General features: G+C 42.7%; 1 protein-coding gene and 1 non-coding gene across 5 annotated transcripts in view; both read left to right on the top strand.

Moving 5' to 3' along the window:
* Positions 1 to 19,734, top strand: part of LOC122946438 — a 42,506-nt gene extending 22,772 nt beyond the window's left edge. For 3 of the 4 annotated variants that reach the window (XM_044306074.1, XM_044306075.1, XM_044306076.1), the window contains one exon: positions 18,780 to 19,734. In XM_044306074.1, the coding sequence (XP_044162009.1) occupies positions 18,780 to 19,721 (942 nt within the window). In that variant the 3' untranslated portion in view covers positions 19,722 to 19,734. Of the gene's footprint in view, positions 1 to 8,058; positions 8,128 to 18,779 lie in introns of those variants that run through there. The other variant, XM_044306077.1, reaches the window with a different exon arrangement.
* Positions 19,735 to 21,956: 2,222 nt separating this feature from the next.
* On the top strand, positions 21,957 to 22,028 carry TRNAH-GUG. The gene has a single exon. It is a non-coding gene; the product is annotated as a tRNA-His (tRNA).
* The last annotated feature ends 1,850 nt before the right edge of the window (positions 22,029 to 23,878 follow it).

Below are 23,878 nucleotides of genomic sequence, written 5' to 3'. Positions count from 1 at the left end.
TCGGAATTTCTTTGGGGTATGAGTTCTTAATGTTTAGATGAACTTTTTGAGAAAGTGAGCCGTCTCCCTCTTAATGGGTCTTCTTCTGTTGTAAGCACTAGTGATGAGCGGGAGGTGCCATATTCGATTTTGCGATATTTCGCGAATATTCGATTGAATATTCGTGTTATATTCGTCGAAATCGAATATTCGTAATTTTTCCAATTATCGCGAATAATATGCGATTTAATTAATCGCGTATTGCGATTTTTTTCTTTTAATAGTATAAGGCAACGGTATTTTACGAAATTTCGTAATATTGCTCTAACTTCGTCTTTTAGAATTTGACGAATATTCTAAAAGACGAAGTTAGAGCAATATTACGAAATTTTGTAAAATACACATATAGATTGTAATTTAGCTAATATAGTGCTATAATAATTTTTTTTTTCTCAATTTTTTTTGCCTCTTCTGAACTTAAGTTTTGTAAAATATGTACACTGTTAAAAAAATTACTATAGCAGTATATTAGCTAAATTACAGTCTATATATGTATTTTACGAAATTTCGTAATATTGCTCTAACTTCGTCTTTTAGAATATTCGTCATATTCTAAAAGACGAAGTTAGAGCAATATTACGAAATTTCGTAAAGACGAAGTTATAGCAATATTAAGAATATACGTAAAAAGTTGAACTCGCAATTCGATTATTATAACTTGAATTAATCGAATTGCGATTTCAACTTGGACCTGTTTTACTATGGTTGCTGACATATTCCATATTCGTTAATTCTAGCCTAATATGGAATATAGCAGTGCTAAGTTGAAATCGCCATGCGATTACTTCGAGTTATATTAATCGCATTGCGATTTCAACTTAGCACTGCTATATTCCATATTAGGCTAGAATTAACGAATATGGAATATAGCAGTACTAAGTTGAAATTGCAATTCGATTAATTCAAGTTATAATAATCGAAGTGCGATTTCAACTTAAGCACTGCTATATTCCATGTTCGTTAATTCTAGCCTAATATGGAATATAGAAAACAAAAGGGCGACCCCAGGGGTGCCACAAAGGGGAAAAAGAGAGGGGGGGGGGGGCCCGTGCCCACCCAGTATACCCACAATCACACCCCAAGAGAATAACTCGGCACAAGCTCCCGAGTGCACATATCAGAAAAAACTGAAAGAAGGAGCCAAAGCGCCAGATAATAAATGTAATAAATCCTTTATTGTAATATGACAAATGTAAAATACATATAAAAAATGCAGGGAGACAAGGGAAAGAGGGAGCAGGGAGGTGAAAAGGGCGCCACCCTGGGAGGAGCGCTCCGGTCTGGATGCTAAAATATATGAGAGGTCAGCGGTATAAAAGTATACAGAAAGTAAATAGCCTGCCCGCAGACAACTCTGATTATATGGTGAACAGGTGGGTCAAAATAGATGACAAAACCCAACACCAAGCTGGATGTTGGCGCCCGGCCATGCAAAGATCTAGCATAAAGATGAACAATCAAAAAAATATGAATGGAGACCGGGGGAAACAATGGACCAAACCTCACCTCAAACAGGAGTGAACAGACCAGGATGGCGCTACCCCAACGCGCGTTTCGGCGTGCCTTCGTCAGGGGGTAGCGCCATCCTGGCATGCCGAAACGCGCGTTGGGGTAGCGCCATCCTGGTCGGTTCACTCCTGTTTGAGGTGAGGTTTGGTCCATTGTTTCCCCCGGTCTCCATTCATATTTTTTTGGCATCCAGACCGGAGCGCTCCTCCCAGGGTGGCGCCCTTTTCACCTCCCTGCTCCCTCTTTCCTTTGTCTCCCTGCATTTTTTATATGTATTTTACATTTGTCATATTACAATAAAGGATTTATTACATTTATTATCTGGCGCTTTGGCTCCTTCTTTCCGTTTTTTCTAATATGGAATATAGCAGTACTAAGTTGAAATCGCAATGCGATTACTTCGAGTTATATTAATCGCATTGCGATTTCAACTTGGACCTGGTTTACTATGGTTGGCTTCAATGGCTTGGTAGAATTAGCGAATATGACGAATGTATTCGTCATATTCCACAAAACGAAGATATTCTCCATCTTCGTTTTAGCTACCTATTCATCAACTTCGCGAATTCTAGCAATCATATAGGAAAGTTGACTATAGAGACAGCTAAGTTTAATTCGCTATGCGATTATATTACTTAGCTTTTTTTTTATAAATAGAATAATTATAATAATTATCAGGTATTATAATTATTCTATTTATTTAAAAAAAAAGCTAAGTAATATAATCGCATAGCGAATTAAACTTAGCTGTCTCTATAGTAAACTTTCCTATATGATTGCTAGAATTCGCGAAGTTGATGAATAGGTAGCTAAAACGAAGATGGAGAATATCTTCGTTTTGTGGAATATGACGAATACATTTGTATATTCGTTTTGTGGAATATGACGAATACATTTGTATATTCGTTTTGTGGAATATGACAAATACATTCGTCATATTCGCTAATTCTACCAAGCCATTGAAGCCAACCATAGTAAACCAGGTCCAAGTTGAAATCGCAATGCGATTAATATAACTCGAAGTAATCGCATGGCGATTTCAACTTAGTATTGCTATATTCCATGCTCATGGAGCGTCCCCATCACCATGGGAACGTCTCCATATACTAGAATGTACTGTCGGATTTGAGAATTACGTTGAAATCGCAATCGCAAATGGAATATAGCAGTACTAAGTTGAAATTGCAATTCGATTATTTCAAGTTATAATAATCGAATTGCGATTTCAACTTAGCACTGCTAAATTCCATATTAGGCTAGAATTAACGAATATGGAATATAGCAGTGTTAAGTTGAAATCGCAATTCGATTATTATAACTTGAAATAATCGAATTGCGATTTCAACGTAATTCTCAAATCCGACAGTACATTCTAGTATATGGAGACGTTCCCATGGTGATGGGGACGCTCCATGAGCACGGAAGTCGGCAGAAGCGGCAACGGGCACTGACTGGAGCGGATATTCGATTTCGCGAATATATAGCACTATATTCTAAATATTCGCGAAATCTCGAAATCAAATCGCAATTCGAATATTCGCGCTCAACACTAGTAAGCACTCATATTAGTTGCTCCTGGTTGGAGATAGTATGAGACATTACACTTTGCGCCTGCCTCAATGGAAATCTGTTCTATACAAAGCTTTTCTTCCCCCCCCCCCCCCCAGGGCATTTCTTTTCCTCTTGCTTTCCCCCTCCCCTTGTCCCCCCCCCCTTTTTTGTCTTCTTTTTGTAGTATTTTGTTGATGTTTAGTTTATACAGATCTCTATTGGAAGTACTTATGTCTGTTATATTGAGATGGGAGGAGGCGTTATCTTTGGAAATATCTTTCTGTTGATAATGGACATGTCTATTATTTGTATTTACTATGGTACATATATAATGTATGCTCAGGATATGTGTATACTTCCAAAAGGGTGAAACACTGTTGTCCTCTTTGTTTTTCACTCTATGTTGAAAACCAATAAAAACAATTTTAAAACAATAAAAAAAAAAAAAAAATTTTATTATATAAAACAGTGGCAGCAAAAAAGAGATGGGTATGTGAGATTGAATGCTAGGTTAAGGTTTTTGTATAAGCTAAGAGAGGACGGTGTTGATGTGAGTGAGGATATAGGTATGCTGAGAAATGGAGAGATAAGAGGTTGGAGGAGGATGTGTTAAGTGTGATAGAGAAGAGTTTGAATGAAGAAGAGAGAGTGTGTGTGATGAGGAATATAACGAGTGATGAAGTATGGAGGGTGGTCAGTAGTATGGTAGCTAATAAGACGCCAGGGGAGGTTGGGATTCCCATCTTCATGATCATATTTTATTTAATTATATACCCCCTAGTGAACATTTGACACGTTCTCTCTAAAATTTTATTCTCCTACTCCATTGTTTATATATTCGCTGCCCATGGATACGGCCACCGCTCGCCTGCCGCATCCATGGGCCGCGCTTGCACAGATGTTTCCCTGGCGATCCAGTGGCCGGCCTCTCATTCTAACTGTGAGCGCACACGTCGCCAGAAGGAGAAGGCATGGGGGGGGGGGGGAGAATGGTGTCCTATCAGCGGAGGAAGAGGGGAGCTGTCCGGCTTTCAGCGTTCAGCAGCGCAGCCCGGATCTCCTCAGTGAATGGGGAGGAGATCGGGGCTGCGCTGCTGTGTATAACTGTGCCGGTGTGCTGTGTATAACTGTGTATAACTGTGCCGGTGAATTTATTTATGTATTTATTGATTTATTTTTGTATTTATTTATTGATTACTTTTTTTTATATATTTCTGTATTGATGAATTTATTTTTGTATTTATTTATGAAAATATTTATATATTTCTCTATTGTTGAATTTCTTTATGCATTTATTTGGTAAATATTTTTTTTTCTTATCAATCGATGGGTTTATTTATATATATTTTTTTAATTAATTTATTACACCTCTTATTTATTTATTCATTCACTTAACTAATTGTTGAAATATATATATATATATATATATATATATATATATATACACATACACACACACACACACACACACACACTCACCTAAAGAATTATAGGAACACCATCCTAATACGGTGTTGGACTCCCTTTTGTAATGCTGGGGCTCCGATCGGTTACCATGGCAGCCAGGACGCTACTGAAGTCCTGGCTGCCATGGCCAGTTAGTCTGCGGCATTATACTTACATGCGCTGTGGCCGCCCGACGCTCCTTCTTCTTGTAACTCACTCTGTGCGGCGCATTGCTATAAGCATAAGCAATGTGCCGCACAGACCGGTGAGTTACAAGAAGGAGGAGTGTCGGGCGGCCACAGCGCATGTAAGTATAATGCCGCAGACTAACTGGCCATGGCAGCCAGGACTTCAGTAGCGTCCTGGCTGCCATGGTAACCGATCGGAGCCCCAGCATTACAAAAGGGAGTCCAACACCGTATTAGGATGGTGTTCCTATAATTCTTTAGGTGAGTGTGTGTGTGTGTGTATGTGTATATATATATATATATATATATATATATATATATATATATATATATATTTCAACAATTAGTTAAGTGAATGAATAAATAAATAAGAGGTGTAATAAATTAATTAAAAAAATATATATAAATAAACCCATCGATTGATAAGAAAAAAAAATATTTACCAAATAAATGCATAAAGAAATTCAACAATAGAGAAATATATAAATATTTTCATAAATAAATACAAAAATAAATTCATCAATACAGAAATATATAAAAAAAGTAATCAATAAATAAATACAAAAATAAATCAATAAATACATAAATAAATTCATCAATACAGAAATATAGAAATAAAGTCATCAATAAATAAATATATAAAAAAATTCATCCCAAAATAAATAAATTAATTAAACCAGAAATACACTCACCTAAAGAATTATTAGGAACACCATCCTAATACGGTGTTGGACCCCCTTTTGCCTTCAGAACTGCCTTAGGGCTCTTTCACACTTGCGTTGTTCTTTTCTTCCGGCATAGAGTTCCGTCGTCGGGGCTCTATGCCGGAAGAATCCTGATCAGTTTTATCCTAATGCATTCTGAATGGAGAGAAATCCGTTCAGGATGCATCAGGATGTCTTCAGTTCAGGACCGGAACGTTTTTTGGCCGGAGAAAATACTGCAGCATGCTGCGCTTTTTGCTCCGGCCAAAAATCCTGAACACTTGCCGCAAGGCCGGATCCGAAATTAATGCCCATTGAAAGGCATTAATCCGTATCCGGCCTTAGGCTAAACGTCGGTTCGGCGCATTGCCGGATCCGACGTTTAGCTTTTCTGAATGGTTACCATGGCTGCCGGGACGCTAAAGTCCTGGCAGCCATGGTAAAGTGTAGTGGGGAGTGGGGGAGCAGTATACTTACCGTCCGTGCGGCTCCCGGGGCGCTCCAGAGTGACGTCAGGGCGCCCCACGCGCATGGATGACGTGATCACATGGCACGTCATCCACACGCATGGGGCGCTCTGACGTCATTCTGGAGCGCCCGGGAGCCGCGCGGACGGTAAGTATACCGCTCCCCACTACTACTTTGGCAACCAGGACTTTAATAGCGCCCTGGCTGCCATAGTAACACTGAACGCATTTTGAAGACGGATCCGTCTTCAAATGCTTTCAGTTCACTTGCGTTTTTCCGGATCCGGCGTGTAATTCCGGCAAGTGGAGTACACGCCGGATCCGGACAACGCAAGTGTGAAAGAGCCCTTAATTCTACGTGGCATTGATTCAACAAGGTGCTGATAGCATTCTTTAGAAATGTTGGCACATATTGATAGGATAGCATCTTGCAGTTGATGGAGATTTGAGGGATGCACATCCAGGGCACGAAGCTCCCGTTCCACCACATCCCAAAGATGCTCTATTGGGTTGAGATCTGGTGACTGTGGGGGCCATCTTAGTACAGTGAACTCATTGTCATGTTCAAGAAACCAATTTGAAATGATTCGAGCTTTGTGACATGGTGCATTATCCTGCTGGAAGTAGCCATCAGAGGATGGGTACATGGTGGTCATGAAGGGATGGACATGGTCAGAAACAATGCTCAGGTAACCCGTGGCATTTAAACGATGGCCAATTGGCACTAAGGGGCCTAAAGTGTGCCCAGAAAACATCCCCCACACCATTACACCACCACCAGCCTGCACAGTGGTAACAAGGCATGATGGATACATGTTCTCATTCTGTTTACGCCAAATTCGGACTCTACAATTTGAATGTCTCAACAGAAATCGAGACTCATCAGACCAGGCAACATTTTTCCAGTCTTCAACAGTCCAATTTTGGTGAACTCGTGCAAATTGTAGCCTCTTTTTCCTATTTGTAGTGGAGATGAGTGGTACCCGGTGGGGTCTTCCGCTGTTATAGCCCACCTTTCTTTCCCATTCTGACATTCAGTTTGGAGTTCAGGAGATTGTCTTGACCAGGACCACAACCCTACATGCATTGAAGCAACTGTCATGTGATTGGTTGACTAGATAATCGCATTAATGAGAAATAGAACAGGTGTTCCTAATAATTATTTAGGTGAGTGTGTGTGTGTGTATATATATATATATATATATATATATATATATACACACACACAGTTGCAAGAAAAAGTATGTGAACCCTTTGGAATGATATGGATTTCTGCACAAATTGGTCATAAAATGTGATCTGATCTTCATCTAAGTCACAACAATAGACAATCACAGTCGGCTTAAACTAATAACACACAAAGAATTAAATGTTAACATGTTTTTATTGAACACACCATGTAAACATTCACAGTGCAGGTGGAAAAAGTATGTGAACCCCTAGACTAATGACATCTCCAAGAGCTAATTGGAGTGAGGTGTCAGCCAACTGGAGTCCAATCAATGAGATGAGATTGGAGGTGTTGGTTACAGCTGCCCTGCCCTATAAAAAACACACACCAGTTCTGGGTTTGCTTGTTCATTTGCAAATGTAATCTTTCAGCATGCTAAAAGATCACGATTTGCTGGCGGCAGATCGTGCTGTATAATCTCGATCTGCTTCCAGCAAACAACTAGACGCCATGGGGACGAGTAATAGCATAACAATCGCTCTTTCCCATGCTGTGGAGGAGGAGATCACTGCAAATAATAGCAGCAGTCACCTCCGCTGTTGAGCAGGTGACTGTCTTCGTGACAATCGCCTGCAGAATAGGCTGTGTAATACAGCCTTAACTCATTTTCAGATAAACTACAGGAAGTTAAGGTGTTTGGTACATAATAGAGGAGTAATGAAGTAGCCATATTATACCTGTCTTAAAGTGGTCTTAACTAATGCATTATGTGGGGTTCAGTTTGTATAGGGGAATGGAAAATTATACACTACATAATTCCCAAAACGTGCATGAAAAAGTTGGTTGGTGCATTCATACGGTTTTTGTATTTCTTTAACACATGCAACATTAAATGCATCACATCGCATGCACTGGACACCAGCACTGGGCCTATTAGGCCCAGCATCCCTGCGCACTGATAGGCCAACCAGCCCAGCTGGTCGACACAACGGCGGCGCACTGCCTGCAGTGCCTCCAATGAGAAGCCGGACTCGCCATGAGAGCGCGGCTAGGTGAGTACATGACAGAATGTAAATGTGTGGTATGTATTAAAGTTTTTTGAAGACTATATTTCATTTGCCTAAGGATTCTGCTAGAGTACAGATTTTATTAGCAAATTTGAGTTTTTGCTAATAATCACTGTTGCAGAGTTGCATAAAGGTGTGTATTATTAGGTTATATTTTTATACATGGTATGTTTTGCAATGTAGATTTTGGTAACATAGAACCCGAATGCCTATACAATATACATTTTAACACATATGTGGATGATGACCATACATTACATGGCCTCTGTTCCAGTGTTTTTAGGAGCACAAGCTCTTGTTGATGTATGTGCTTGTGGTATATATACAATTTGCACTCCTCAATATATTACATTTTTCATTGTTTTTAATGTGTAAAATTTCGCTTGGATGTGATTTTTATGTGCAAATGTTTGTTTTGATGCATTCTGTAAAATAATTCCTGCTTGTCATAAAGTTACATGAAGGTGGACAAGGTTGTCTATAATGGGGACGGGGGCAGCGCTCCGGCGCAATACGGCAGTGTACGGCGAAAGGCCGCCGGACTAAAAGTCCTGCATGTCCGACTTTTTAGTCTGGCGGCCTCTGACCGCGAACTGCCGTACTGCGCCGGAGCGCCGCCCCGTCCCCATTATAGTCAATGGGGACGGAGCGGCGGTCCGGCGAAATAGCGGAAGGACGGATCCGACAGGGTTAACAGCCTGTCGGATCCGTCCTGCCGCAAGTGTGAAAGTACCCTTAACTGCAATTACTAAGTTGTCTGCTTTCAGCAAATATATCGTTTTTGGGGGTGCACTTACTTTTCAATGAATGTAAGCCTTGTGTTACATAGGTTGTTAATCTTTTTTTACATTTCCAGTTTAAAATCTGATTTTTGATCTTTCTAGTTCCAGTAATTTTATGAAGATATGTGCATGTAAATTTAGGCCTAAGTGATATGTATGAACACACGTTGAACATTTATTTTTAAAAAGGTGTGGTCCATATAACTTTCTGGCCCTGTTACACTTTTACCTACTAATATCAACTTTTATGTAATTGTTGACAAAAAATTTCACTTTGACGCAAAGCTGCATGAAGGTATCTGTGTAAAGTGCTGAGTGCCATTGTGACGATGTGCTGGGTGTCTACTTTCAGTAGAGTCTGTGAAGGTTCTCATTTATCCAGGTCATGGTATATCTGTAAAACAGATATACTTTCAGTAGATATACGAGCAAGGTGGGGTAGTGGGATTTTTTATTTATTTTGTAATAGTTTAATTTATATGTGTCAAACATGCAAAAAATGTCCTGGCTAGCAGAGGTTTCAAAATGTCTAAACACTCCTCGCAGCGAAAGGGTTAAATATACCGGTAGGTAAAATGCAACTAGTACATTCAAGAGCCATCAGTCTTTTCGCAGCATGATGATTTTAAGTCATCTGACTGCTGCAATTATTAACTACTTGACCTTACATTTTAAGATAACATAATAATGGTGACATGAGCATGCACAACTAAAATAAAATCCACCATAAGCTTAGCACACAGTGCTTGGAAAGTATTCTCTATATAGCCACAGCAGACTTAGGAAGGTAAGAAACCAGCATTCTCACCATTTTATATTGTTTTTAATGCAATATTTTATTAATTTGGAATTGCTCTATTTGCATTTGCCCGCAATTTGTTTTTAAATATGATACAGCCTCGAAAGATTGCTGAAATTTCCATCCTTAAAGGGGTTGTTCAGTCTATTTACTGTATATCGATGGCCTATAAACCGGGTATCAGACCCTGCTATACACCTGCTGAAGCCAACGATATAATAAGACTGGATAACCCTGGCTTAACAACTCATCTATTTGAGAGGTCCCCCAAAAATAAGATGCACCTCAAGCAGTTATTAGAATTTTTTTCTCCATTTTTCATGTTTTACACAGTGCTTAATGACATAAATAGCCGCATTTGAAATGCACACATAAGCCACGTGCTCCAGAGGAACAGACACTTTTTGCTGTTCACTACTTTGGCTAAGGCCTCATGCACACGACCGTTGTGTGCATCCGTCGCGGTTGTGCCGTTTCCGTTTTTTTTTTCGCGGAAAATGCACCGTTTTGCAGCCGCATCCGTGATCCGTGTATCCTGTCCGTCAGAAAAATATGACCTGTCCTATTTTTTGACGGACAACGGTTCACGGACCCATTCAAGTCAATGGGTCCGTGAAAAAACACGGATGCATTGGCATCCGTGTCCGTGATCCGTGGCCGTAGGTTACTTTCATACAGACGGATGTGCCACCAATGAGTTAAATACAATAGAGGGGGGGCCGGGGGGGGCGCACACTGTGCCACTAATGATAATAGAATAGAGGGAGGGAGGGGGGGCCGGCCACCAATGATATTCAAACTGGGGAGGGAGGGGGTCTGCCCCCTGCTGCCTGGCAGCCCCTGATTTCTTACAGGGGGATATGATACGCACAATTAACCCCTTCAGGTGCGGCACCTGAGGGGTTAATTGTGCGTATCATAGCCCCCTGTAAGAGATCGGGTGCTGCCAGGCAGCAGGGGGCAGTCATGTACACAGTTTGTAGTGTATTCTAACTAGAAGCGTCCCCATCACCATGGGAATGCCTCTGTGTTAAAATATACTGTCGGATATGAGTTTTCACGATGTAACTCAAATCCGATGGTATATTCTAACATAGAGGCGTTCCCATGGTGATGGGGACGCTTCAAGTTAAAATATACCATCGGATTGGAGAAAACTCCGATCCGATGGTATAAAAGGGACTCCTGACTTTACATTGAAAGTCAATGGGGACGGATCCGTTTGCAATTGCACCATATTGTGTCAACGTCAAACGGATCCGTCCCCATTGACTTGCATTGTAATTCAGGACGGATTTTTTCATGTCCGTGGATCCTCCAAAAATCAAGGAAGACCCACGGATGAAAAAACGGTCACGGATCACGGACCAACGGAACCCGTTTTGCGGACCGTGAAAAAATACTGTCGTGTGCATGAGGCCTAGTAGAGGTGGGTCCCTTATGGGTACTAACTGCCCTAATACAGAACATGAAGTATTGGAGGGCAGCACTTGTTTCAATGCTGGGCTAATAATGGTGTTGTGAGCTTGAAAGAAGGCCGAGGGCTGGGCCTACGGGTACACAGGGTACACGATGCCACACAGACAACGGTTCTTTTCCAGCAGTTGAATTTATTGAACAATGTAGTGAACAAGAAGCTGAGAATATATAAAACAGATTGGTACACAGAGAATAAACCAATAGTACATGTAACACTGTCTAACAATAGACCAGCAAATGGGATGTTTTCCATAAAGTCCATTAAGCAGTCTAGCTGCACTTGTATGTTCCTGGACGAGTTCCTCGTTGGGGCGCACCCTATGTATTGCGCAATACTATTTGTATTCCACAGGGAAATGATGTCCGTCTCATGTCACTTTAATCCTTACTCCAGATCCCAGCATATAACACCCTATGAGCAGCCAGAGAGATAGGACGGTGTCAGCGTATGAGTCCCTTAGGGCTATGCATTAGCTTTCAGCTCATACACCACAATGTAACTGTACTTGGAGCCTTATTGTATGCTCAAATGCCACTTCAACAGTGTGGTGCAATGTGACGCGGCAAAGCCGCACTTATAGTTCCTTGAGCTGGTTCTTGGTGCTTTTTCTTATTTCCTGGTCCACTCCAGAACTGGATCCCACAGACACGACACTCCTGGGGTTGTCGTTGTAAACCTCCCCTTCGTGCTGTCGCCAGTTTCCACCATGCTATCGGTAGCCCACGAGTGCCGCCGTAAGTCCACTCCGGCCCCATTCACTTTAATGGGGACATGTCGGAGATGTGGCCACAGCACGGCAAACATGCTGAGAGGCGTCCGGACAAAAAAACGCAGCGTGCTGGGCATCAGTGAATGTGAATGAAGCCGGAGCGGACTTCCGGGGGCACTCGTGGGCTAGCATTAGCACGAATCCGGCAGGGGACCCTGCTAACGCTAGTGTGAAAGTAGCCTTAGTCGTCTGATGATAGACAGGAGGCTCCTCTCTATGTGAGCAGATAGATTTGTACAAATGTATTCATCAGAGATCTTGTGCAACAAAGATCTGTCCCCAACAGCCCCCCTCCTATGGCAGTCCATGCACCTAACACAGAAATCTATGACCGCTCAGAGCTGCCGTAGATTTCTGGCTTCATTTGAGTCAGAAAACTGGCGAAAATGAACATAAATTTGTTGGGGCGACTGGTCGCGCCCCCTCCCAGCCATTGCCACGCCCCTTTTTTTTTTTTTTTTTTTTTTTTTTTTTTTAAGGCACAATTAAAAAGCCACAAACACATAGTTTGCAACTTTATAAAGCCACTTTTCAGAAACAAGGGAAATGATAAATCTCCCCCTCTATTCATTCTGTTCATGGCTTAAATCCAATAGTGGAACTAGAAATGACTAGGCCGTACAGCAAGTTTATGAACAGGGCCCCCTCCCTCCCCCCCAGTAACATATATATGATACATTAGCATTATATTCCTGTGTGCTGCTGGGACTGGGGCGTACTTCCTATTGCTATGTCTGTACAGCAGTTATTCACTGATGACTGAGTTATTGATATTATCTGAGGGGCTCTTGTCTCTATGGAAACACAGGTGGGCGGGGATGTCATGTGACTGCTCCTCTGTACATGCTTGTTGCAATGCATGCTGGGATTTTTACTTTCACTTTGCTGGTGCTCCTCCCACACAGCCGGTCTGAGGAGCTCTTCCAGAGAAGCCTGTAAAGGGGGAACAGGTTACAAAAATGATATATAGCCAGTACATGTCACATGATATAAATACTTCATGGTTTTGGCTATTGTCTAGGGCACTTTGGATTTTTGATACTTAGGGGTGGCCAACCCCTTTAAGGTCCCTTGTCCCACATCCTTACAAGCTGATTTTGATCTCTACTGCCAAGAGACCCACAGTACTGTAAATCCAAAGAGAAGGAAACACTCCACAGTCTTAGTGAATATGCTTTCATTTACATAATCAGGGTTTCACAGGATAAAGTGACAACGTTTTGGACAAAGCACTTCTTCTTTTTGGACAAAGTACTTCTTCAGGCTGCAAGAACATTAGCACCGCCATTTAGTGTACAAGGAAGTAAAAAATATTACTGTACAATACAAATACAGAGAGAATGGTCAAATAACCACAGGTCTAAAAATGTATGGGTGGCTTAATAGACTACATATGATAACTTCATCCCAAGGTTTAGATATCAAGGAACAGTGACTTTAATTGCTGCCATATGTATGTTTTGTATGCAGTAGTAGTACAACAAGGAAAGAAACCTGTGCATACAGTGGGGGTTCAACAATAAAAAAATTATGTTATGCAAAGAATCTTACACGCATCCATGTAAAGACCCTTTTACACGGCCATTGATCAGGAATGAACAGCGCTTTGCTGTTATGTTCAGCGACCAAACCTGTTGCCCCACGTGTGCAACTCCCTCAGAGGGCGATGTCTAAGTACACCCCTTATTCTTCACAATACCTCTAATACTGAGGATAGGGTATCCTGGGTGTACCAGGTGCTAAATCTGAGGGGGGTTGGGACACGAGAGAACCACCAGGACCTGGGTGTGGACTCTCTGGACTCACCTCCAAATGGTATGCATGGGCGTCCGCTGAAATTTTTCCAGGGGGGGGGGCATAATTGTATTGACATCCATGCTCTGCTTGTTTCTGAGAATGTAATGAAGGGAAGGGGCATATTCATTATCACAAAGTATAATAACGCATGAGCTGTGCAGTGGCGGATCCAGAGCCTGGTCTCGGGAGGGGCACTTCCAGATTATTTTCTGTCCGCCGCCACAAAACAATGGTGCTTATAGAACAGACTACACAGTGTAGCGGTATACTGTATATTGTGTGGCACAGTGTAGCGGTATACTGTATATTGTGGGGCACAGTGTAGAGGTATACTGTATATTGTGGGGCACAGTGTAGAGGTATACTGTATATTGTGTGGCACAGTGTAGAGGTATACTGTATATTGTGTGGCACAGTGTAGAGGTATACTGTACATTGTGTGGCACAGTGTAGCGGTATACCGTATATTGTGTGGCACAGTGTAGCGGTATACTGTATATTGTGTGGCACAGTGTAGAGGTATACTGTATATTGTGAGGCACAGTGTAGAGGTATACTGTATAGTGTGGGGCACGGTGTAGAGGTATACTGTATATTGTGTGGCACAGTGTAGAGGTATACTGTATATTGTGGGGCACAGTGTAGAGGTATACTGTATATTGTGTGGCACGGTGTAGCTGTATACTGTATATTGTGGGGCACAGTGTAGAGGTATACTGTATATTGTGGGGCACAGTGTAGAGGTATACTGTATATTGTGTGGCACAGTGTAGAGGTATACTGTATATTGTGTGACACAGTGTAGCGGTATACTGTATATTGTGTGGCACAGTGTATCCTATATGTATAACATAAACATATTTCACATGAAAACTTACAATTACCGTATTTATCGGCGTATAACACGCACTTTTTCCCCCTGAAAATAGGGGGCAAATGATGTATGCGTGTTATACGCCGATTAGGGCTGAAACGTGTCCTCCGGAGGCCAGAGAGGCAGGACTGAGCCGGCCGGCACAGCGGAGGGAGGAGGAAGGAGGAGGGAGTCCCTCCCTCCCCACTGTGCGCGGCTGCCGCTGAAGACCAACGAGGACAGAGTAGGAGGAGGAGGGGAGGGACTGTGGCCACTGCGCCACCAATGAATGTGCCGGCCATATCCCACAGTTCCGATCGGAGTCCCAGCAGTGTAATGCTGGGGCTCCGATCGCTTACCATGGCAGCCAGGAGTCACGCTACTGAAGTCCTGGCTGCCATGGTATGTTAGTGAGCAGAGAGCAGCGCATTATACTCACGTGCGCTGTGGCCGCTGGTCGCTCCTTCTTCTGTCTGTGCGGCGGATTGCTAATGCTGTAAGCATTAGCAATGCGCCGCACAGACCTATGAGAAGGAGCGACCGGCGGCCACAGCGCACGTGAGTATAATGCGCTGCTCTCTGCTCACTAACATACCATGGCAGCCAGGACTTCAGTAGCGTGACTCCTGGCTGCCATGGTAAGCGATCGGAGCCCCAGCATTACACTGCTGGGGCTCCGATAGGAACTGACACTGCCACCAATGATGGGGGGGAGGAGGGGGACCCTGTGGCCACTGCCACCAATGATTAATACTGGGGAGGGAGGGGGGGGGGTTTGTGTTACCAGAGGGGGCAGATCAGAGGCTTTATTTGAAATTTAATTTTTTTTTCCTGAAATTTCCCTCTAAAATGAAGGTGCGTGTTATACGCCCGTGCGTGTTATACGCCGATAAATACGGTACTTGACTTGGCCCTTAGGGATCTCGGACACCACTTCAACACTTGGCTTGGGTGCTCGGTGGAGCTGATGTTGCGTTTTATCCTAATGAGAAAGATTTCATAATAAGGATTTGGAGAAGAGGCAGAGGGATAGCAGAGCAGGGAGACGATGGTGCTGCTACTAGGGGGTCATACCATGGGGGAGTAATAAAGCCCACCATAATGCCCCCCCAGTAGAAATAATTCTCCTTATAATGTGACAGTGCAAAAAATACCCCCTTGTAATGCCCCAGTTGAGCTAATGTCCCCATAGTGCCCCCATAATTTGCAAGTATGAAATACCCCTTCTTAGTGACCCCAGTAAATGCCTCCATAGTGCTCCTATCCGCCCTTCCTCATAGTACCCACCATAATGTGTCCCAGTATAAAATTCTACTGTACAGAGCCCCCCATATAAAACACCCCTTCTTTGTGGCCTCAGTAGATGCCCCTATAGTGCCTCCAATAATGTGCCAGTATTAACAGCCCCCCCATAATGTGCCAGTAATAACAGTCCCCCATCATGTGCCAGTAATGACAGCCCCCCATTTTGTGCCAGTAATGACAGCCCCCCATTATGTGCCAGTAATGACAGCCCCCCATTATGTGCCAGTAATGACAGCCCCCCATTATGTGCCAGTAATGACAGCCCCTCCCATTATGTGCCAGTAGCCAGAGACCCCCATTATGTGCCAGTAGCCAGAGACCCCCATTGTGTGCCAGTAGCCAGAGACCCCCATTATGTGCCAGTAGCCAGAGACCCCCATTATGTGCCAGTAGCCAGAGACCTCCATTATGTGCCAGTAGCCACCAGTATTGTAAACAAAAAAAATTAAACACTTAGGCCCCTTTCACACGAGCGAGTATTCCGCGCGGGTGCGATGCGTGAGTTGAACGCATTGCACCCGCACTGAATCCTGACCCATTCATTTCTATGGGGCTGTTCACATGAGCGGTGATTTTCACGCATCACTTATGCGTTGCGTGAAAATCGCAGCATGCTCCTCTTTGTGCGTTGCGGTGCGATAATCCACGCAACGCAGGCCCCATAGAAGTGAATGGGGTTGCGTGAAAATCGCAAGCATCCGCAAGCAAGTGCGGATGCGGTGCGATTTTCACGCATGGGTTCTAGGTGACAGTCTATTCACTGTATTATTTTCCCTTATAACATGGTTATAAGGGAAAATAATAGCATTCTGACTACAGAATGCATCGTATAATAGTGCTGGAAGGGTTAAAAAAATAAAAAAGTTAACTCACCTTATCCTCTTGTTCGCGTAGTTCGTTCCCAGTCTGTAGTTTGCTAGCTGTGGGCTTGGGCTAAAGGACCTTTGATGATGTCAGATCACATGCTCCATCACCATGGTGATGGACCATGTGATTGGAGCATGTGATCTGACGTCATCAAAGGTCCTTTAGCCCAAACCCACAGCTAGCAAACTACAGACCGGGAACGAACTATGCGAACAAGAGGATAAGGTGAGTTAACTTTTTTATTTTTTTAACCCTTCCAGCACTATTATACTATGCATTCTGTAGTCAGAATGTTATTATTTTCCCTTATAACCATGTTATAAGGGAAAATAATACAATCTTCAGAACATCAATCCCAAGCCCGAACTTCTGTGAAGAAGTTCGGGTTTGGGTACCAAACATGCGCGATTTTTCTCACGCGAGTGCAAAACGCATGACAATGTTTTGCACTCGTGCGGAAAAATTGCGCATTTTCCCGCAACGCACCCGGCTCTTAGCCGGGCAAAAAACATGACGCCCGTGTGAAAGAGGCCTTATACTTACCTCCTTGGCAGCGATGCGATGCAGGCCTCTTCCGACCTGTGTCCCGCTCTGTACGGCTCAGGCGGCGCGATGGCGTCATTGCGCTGCCTGCGCCGGCCTAGTGCCTGCAGCCTATCAGAGGAAGGGAAAGGGACACGCCTCTCCCTCCCCTGCCTCAGCACAGTCATCTCTATCGCTGTCCTGAGGATGGCAATACAGAGGACTATGGAGATGAACGCTTCCACAATGGAAGCGTTCATCTCCCTGTGCCCTGCCGCCGCCGCCCCCCCCCCCCCCCCCCACTTCTGAGCAGCTCGGGGGTGGGGGAATTGCCCTGTTGCTCCCCCCCGCATCCGCCAGTGCTGCAGAGCAGAGGCAGAACTCAGTTTACAGATTTCCAGTGCCCCCCCTGCGGACGCCCATAATGGTATACCCACGGGGCGCTGGGAGGCCAGAGACTAATCAGGCAGTGGCGAGGCATGGTCAAAGCACTAGGTCCGAGATCAGGGGCAGGTGGTAGCAGGGCAGAGTTTGTAACAGGGTCCGAGGTCACTGCAGGCAGCAAAGTAGCAGGGTCCATAGGCAAGATACAAGGTCAGGGTAGGCAGCAGTCAAGCAGAGTTCGGTAAATTATATCCAAGGTCCGTTGCACAGAAATGACAAGAAATAGTAACACCTTTGCTAAAGACAGGGACTAGACAAAGCTAGAAACCTAATTGCTCAGATGCCTTCCCGTTGAAGGAAGACCAGCCATAGGCTGGGGAAGAAAGAGGGCGTGCGCTTGCTGCCTCATAAAAGGAGAAGGGACATGTGCACGCATGCCCTATATACACTATAGAGCTCTGAGCTGAAGTGCAAGCTCCACTCACAGTTAGGGTCCATTCACACATCCGTTGTGCATTGCGGATTCACAAATTGCGGATCCGCAATACACCCGGCCAGCACCCCCATAGAAATTCCTATTCTTGTCTGCAATTGCGGACCATGGCCTGTGTGTGGGGAGAGAAGTGCAGGCACAGAGCGCTGGTTTACATTAGTATCACTGCCCTAAGGATGTTAACCAAACAAGCCTTCTCCAAAAGTGGGAGACCCATCTGTAGAGACTTGTTGCGAATTGTCTCCCCTTCTTAGCCCATAGCAGGGTACTGATTAGCTAGGTGAGAGGCCTTTGATGTAGATCTCAAACTATTTGCCAACCCCCTTCCCCATCTATTAACAAAAAGTCACAAGTTGCCACTTATATTAGAAATCTACAAGACACTAGTTTCTGGCAGCATTGTGGCCAGGGCTTGGCCTTGCAACAGCAGCTGCTATGTATGCAGCACGCCTATAGTTTTGGACTGGTAATTGCTCTTCTGTTTGCTAGAACTGCTTGCTATCAACTCCTCATTAGTCACCTGTATCATAATCTATTTGTCCCGGACAGCATGACAACTTTTTTTTTTTTGTTTTTTTGTTTTTAGGAAGTATTTCTATCAAGAATGTTGTGGACAGTCTTCCTTCTGGGCTTATGGCTCAATATAAGCAACGCTCAAGAGATAATTTATGGCAAGAACAAGTATATTGAATACCAGGTTGGGAACATGAGCTTGATCTTGACTGCCCCCCATGGTGGATCTCTAACACCATCTTCAATACCTACTCGCGATACAGGATGTTGGGAAAAAGCTACAGGAAATTGCTACTACACACATTCCTGTCCTTCAGGATCTGTGAAAGACTCTGGTAATTGTAAGGTTACAACAGTAAAGGATCTATACACTCAGGAAATGGCTTTCGCTGTGGCCAAAGAGATATGTCGTCTAACATCTGGCTACAGTCCCCATATTGTTATCAACAATCTGTCAAGGTCTAAGTTGGATCCTAACAGAGACAAGGATGAAGCAGCCTTTGGTGTCCCTGATGCAGACCAAGCTTGGGATGAGTTCATGGGTTTTATCCGTAGTGCAAAGTCTCATATGTCACAAGGTTTACTCATTGATATACATGGTCAGTCCCACCCCGAACAATGGATTGAACTTGGCTATCTCATTTCCAAAGCAAATTTAGATTCTGGGAAATTTTCTGCATCCGATACCTCCATTTATGCTTTGTCTAAAAGAAGGCCAGATACATCTTTTGAAGAATTGCTTCGTGGAAGACAAAGCTTAGGAATGTTTATCGAAGAACAGAATGTTAATTATGTCTGTGTCCCTTCTCCTTCAAATCCAGGGCCGAATGGTGGTGCATACTTCTCTGGAGGATTTATTACCAGCACTCATGGCTCCAAAATATCTGGAGAAGTTGATGCAATTCAAATTGAATTGCCCAAGTGGATTCGGGAAAGTGTTGAACGTTCCAAATTTGCAGCTGTGTTAGCCAAAGCTATTCTGAATTTCTATCAGTTCAGTTTTGAGAAAATGTAATGCAACACTAATTTTTCCAATAAACATTTACATGACATAGATAAATAACATTTTCATTTTCTCTTTATCTTTGGGTGTATGCATGTGTGTGTATGCGTGTGCATGTGTGTGTGTGTTTACACCGAATGTTTGAAAAATGCACAATGACTTTGGATGAAAGATTTTCGGGGTCATTTATCATTTAATGTTGTTTTTACATCAGTTTTAAATTTGGCTTTGCTTTGTGCGCCTCCACCAAATGTATGAACTGGTGCACCTTAATAATACGTGTGGTGTGAGTGTAATGTGGTTTACACCTTCAGGTTGCCTGGTGTGGGTTGCAACTTTTTTGCATCTTTTGCAAAAGTCATACATAGTGAATGAGCCATAATCCAGGTCTGATCTCACTTTTAGCTCTTAAACATAGACCACTGTGAAAAGTGGCAGCATCACGAAAGTTGCAAAAATGTCCCCGTCGTCCCCGTCACGGCCTGCTATTGGCTGCAGTGGCGGCCATCAAGGGATCGGAAGCGACGAGGGTGATTGGGAGCAGGGTAAGTGTAAACTATATGAGGGGCCTGGTCATTATAGGGGTTGTATAACCCCTTTAACTATAGATATGTTACTTATGCCAGTTACATGATCTTTTGTTCTCCATTTATGTCTAAATCTAATCTCATAATTCTGCTTGTTTCCGGTACCAGAGAGCAATGCAGTTTAGTTACTTAGATCACAGTGAGGCCTAGTTCACATGTTAGGGTTAGTGAGTTCTGTCAGTGATTGTAAGGCAAAATGAGGTAAGCATGAAAAACATAGCAAATCTTATACCTTTCATTCCTGGTTTGGGCTAATAATCACTGATTGAAATCACTGACCAAAACACTAGCGTGTGAACTAAGCTTTACAGTTAAGCCATTAAGTCACATGTCTGCTACCTGTTTCGTTCAACATCCAGCAAAACTTTTGAATGCAGTTCCGAATGAAAAAATAAAAATGCAAAAAATCATCAAAAACTCTTTGCAAACTGTTGTGGAATTAAAACATTTTTATCTTGTGATATTCTTTGGCCCCTTTCGCACAGGCGAGTTTTCCGCGAGGGTGCAATGCGTGAGGTGAACTCATTGCACCCGCACTGAATCCGCACCCATTAATTTCTATGGGGCTGTGCACATGAGCGGTGATTTTCACGCATCACTTGTGCGTTGTGTGAAAATCGCAGCAAGCTCTATTTCACGCAACACAGGCCCCATAGAAGTGAATGGGGCTGCGTGAAAATCGCAAGTATCCACAAGCAAGTGCGGATGCGGTGCGATTTTCACGCACGGTTTCTAGGAGACAATCGGGATGGATACCCGATCATTATTATTTTCCCTTATAACATGGTTATAAGGGAAAATAATAGCATTCTGAATACAGAATGCATAGTACAATAGGGCTGGAGGGGTTAAAAAATAAAATAAAAATGTAACTCACCTTAATCCACTTGTTCGCGCATCTCTTCTGTCTTCATGTTTGAGGAATAGGACCTTTGATGACGTCACTGCGCTCATCACGTGGTCCATCACATGATATTTTACCATGGTGATGGATCATGTGATGGACCATGTGATGAGCGTAGTGACGTCATCAAAGGTCCTTTTCCTCACAGATGAAGACAGAAGAGATGCCGGCTGCGCGAACAAGTGGATTAAGGTGAGTTTAATTTTAATTTTATTTTTTTAACCCCTCCAGCCCTATTTTACTAAGCATTCTGTATTCAGAATGCTATTATTTTCCCTTATAACCATGTTATAAGGGAAAATAATAAAATCTACACAACCTTGAACCTAAACCTGAACTTCTGTGAAGAAGTTCGGGTCTGGGTACCACAGTCAGTTTTTTTTATCACGCGCGTGCAAAACACATTGCACCTGCGCGATAAAAACTGAACAACGAATCGCAATCGCAAAACTGACTGCAATTGCGTACCTACTCGCGCGGGTTTGACCTTTCACAAACACGTTCGTGTGAAAGAGGCCTTAGTGTTTGAATTTTCGTACGTGAAATTTAAAGGTACTTACTGCTGTTAGAAGTTCTAACAAATTATTGCACAGGATCTCTGGGTATTTATTGACTAAGCTATGTCGTTTTCAGACAACTATAATAGGATATGAGATTATAGGTTCAGCCCTTAGAGTTTACACACGTAGTAGTTTTTGAACATCAAAGGGTTTTCCTCAAGTGAAAAGAACTGTGACAAGCGGTGTTAGAGCATCAGCCGTGATCGTATAGTGGTTAGTACTCTGCGTTGTGGCCGCAGCAACCCCGGTTCGAATCCGGGTCACGGCAAGATTTTATTTTTCTTACTGATAATTTGTTTTTGTTATTTCATTTGAATATGTATATCATTGTTTTCAAATTCCTCTTCTTTGTGCTTTTTTGTTTAATAATATATATTTACAGATTTAGTTTTACTGACTTAGAGGGGTTGTCCGAGTTATGGAAAAAAAAAATATAGCACTGTAAATCTAATGGTCAGCAATATATAACTAAGCTAAGCAAGTTTTAGGCAAAAAAATATCTATTTCCTCATTTCCCTGGTTCTCTTCTGGCCCTTTGTTTACTTGCGATAAAAACTGTGTCTGCCCCTCCCCCTGCACTGCTAAGAGAGTGAATACAAGTGCTGCCCTGAGTGACATGTCTGCCTGCTGGGAGACTTAGCAGCATGTTGTATGTGTAGGACTACAAGTCCCAGCTGTATAATGACAATGCTAAGAGAGTGAATGCAAGTGCTGCTCTGAGTGATATGTCTGCCTGCTGGGAGATTCAGCAGCATGTTGTATGCATAGAACTACAAGTCCTAGCTGTACAATGACACTGCTAATACACACAGGATCTTTCCCCTACCTGCAATGCTCTGCAGAACTTCTTTTTCAGCTCATGTGCCCAGCATTTGTCTCCTCACTGCCTGCACTTACATAGTAAACATTTCAGCCCTGAGTTTGTGCAGCTCAAGAGGTTAAGAATCCTGGGAGAGAACAATAAGCAGCAGCTGGCAGTGCAGGGGGCGTGGCCTGCACAGTGACTTGTGCAGGAACATTATCAGAACAGGGAGAGAAGCTGACATCACAGGTCATGTGACCCTCAGTGAAATCTGAGAAACCAGGCACTGGAGATAAAGTGAGTTAATTGGAAAGCTGTTACATTTGCCTAGTTAGAAAGATAGAAAGAATAAAAAAAATAACTCGGACAATCCCTTTAATGCAGCCCTCTTATTAGCCCTATTGACTAAAGACATTTATGAAACATATTGTTAATTAAGATATTAAAGAAAAGAGTAATATATACAAATTTGTGATATTATACAAATGATAAGGTGTCACCTAATTACTCTTTTTTGGTTTGAAGCCTATATTTAAAAAACAAAACTTTCTTCAAATAATCTATTCACATAATTGAAATTATCTCATATTTTAGAGAAGAGCTTTGGTTTTTCCTATCCATATGGCACAGGCTCTCTATCTAACATGAGCAAAACTATGGTGGAGTTAAGCTGGCCATATATATATATATATATATATATATATATTTTTTTTTTTTTTTTTAAATATACCACATCATACCGGGTTTAGTGTCTTTTTTTTTTTACAGCAACAACAAGGCATAGGAAGATAATATACATATATAATAATATCAGATGGCTGGGAGCGGTGGTCACAGGATCACCGGTTTTATTATACAGGTTTGCATTGGCGTTAGGGAATTTTCGTTATAGGATAGTAGTATTATTTGGCCCCATAGACATGTATTACGACAGACCAAAACGGAATACCTGTTAAAGGCTTCCATTTTGCATTCCGTCCTAGAATTCCCTAACGCCAATGCGAACCCGCCCTGAGGCGTAAAAAACAAGTCAAAAAAGTGTTTTGAATAATAATGTTTAAGATTTCAAGTGAAAAAGTGCTAGTTTTTCACTTGCAAATGGCCTTTATTTTCTTAAAACAAAATAAAAATTATACATAATTGCTATCACCGCATCAATAACAACTAGTGATGATGGAACATGCTCGGCCGAACACCTGTTCGACTCGAGCATCTCGATGCTCAGCACATGGCTGTACTCGGGCTACTGGCAATACAGTGATTGGCTGTCCGGAACGCGTCATCAGATGCTATATAGCACCCGATGACGCATGTTT

Source organism: Bufo gargarizans, chromosome 9 (assembly GCF_014858855.1).
Source record: "Bufo gargarizans isolate SCDJY-AF-19 chromosome 9, ASM1485885v1, whole genome shotgun sequence".
NCBI lineage: Eukaryota > Metazoa > Chordata > Amphibia > Anura > Bufonidae > Bufo > Bufo gargarizans.
Note: the sequence above shows the minus strand (reverse complement) of the source record. Positions and strands in the feature narration are given on the sequence as shown.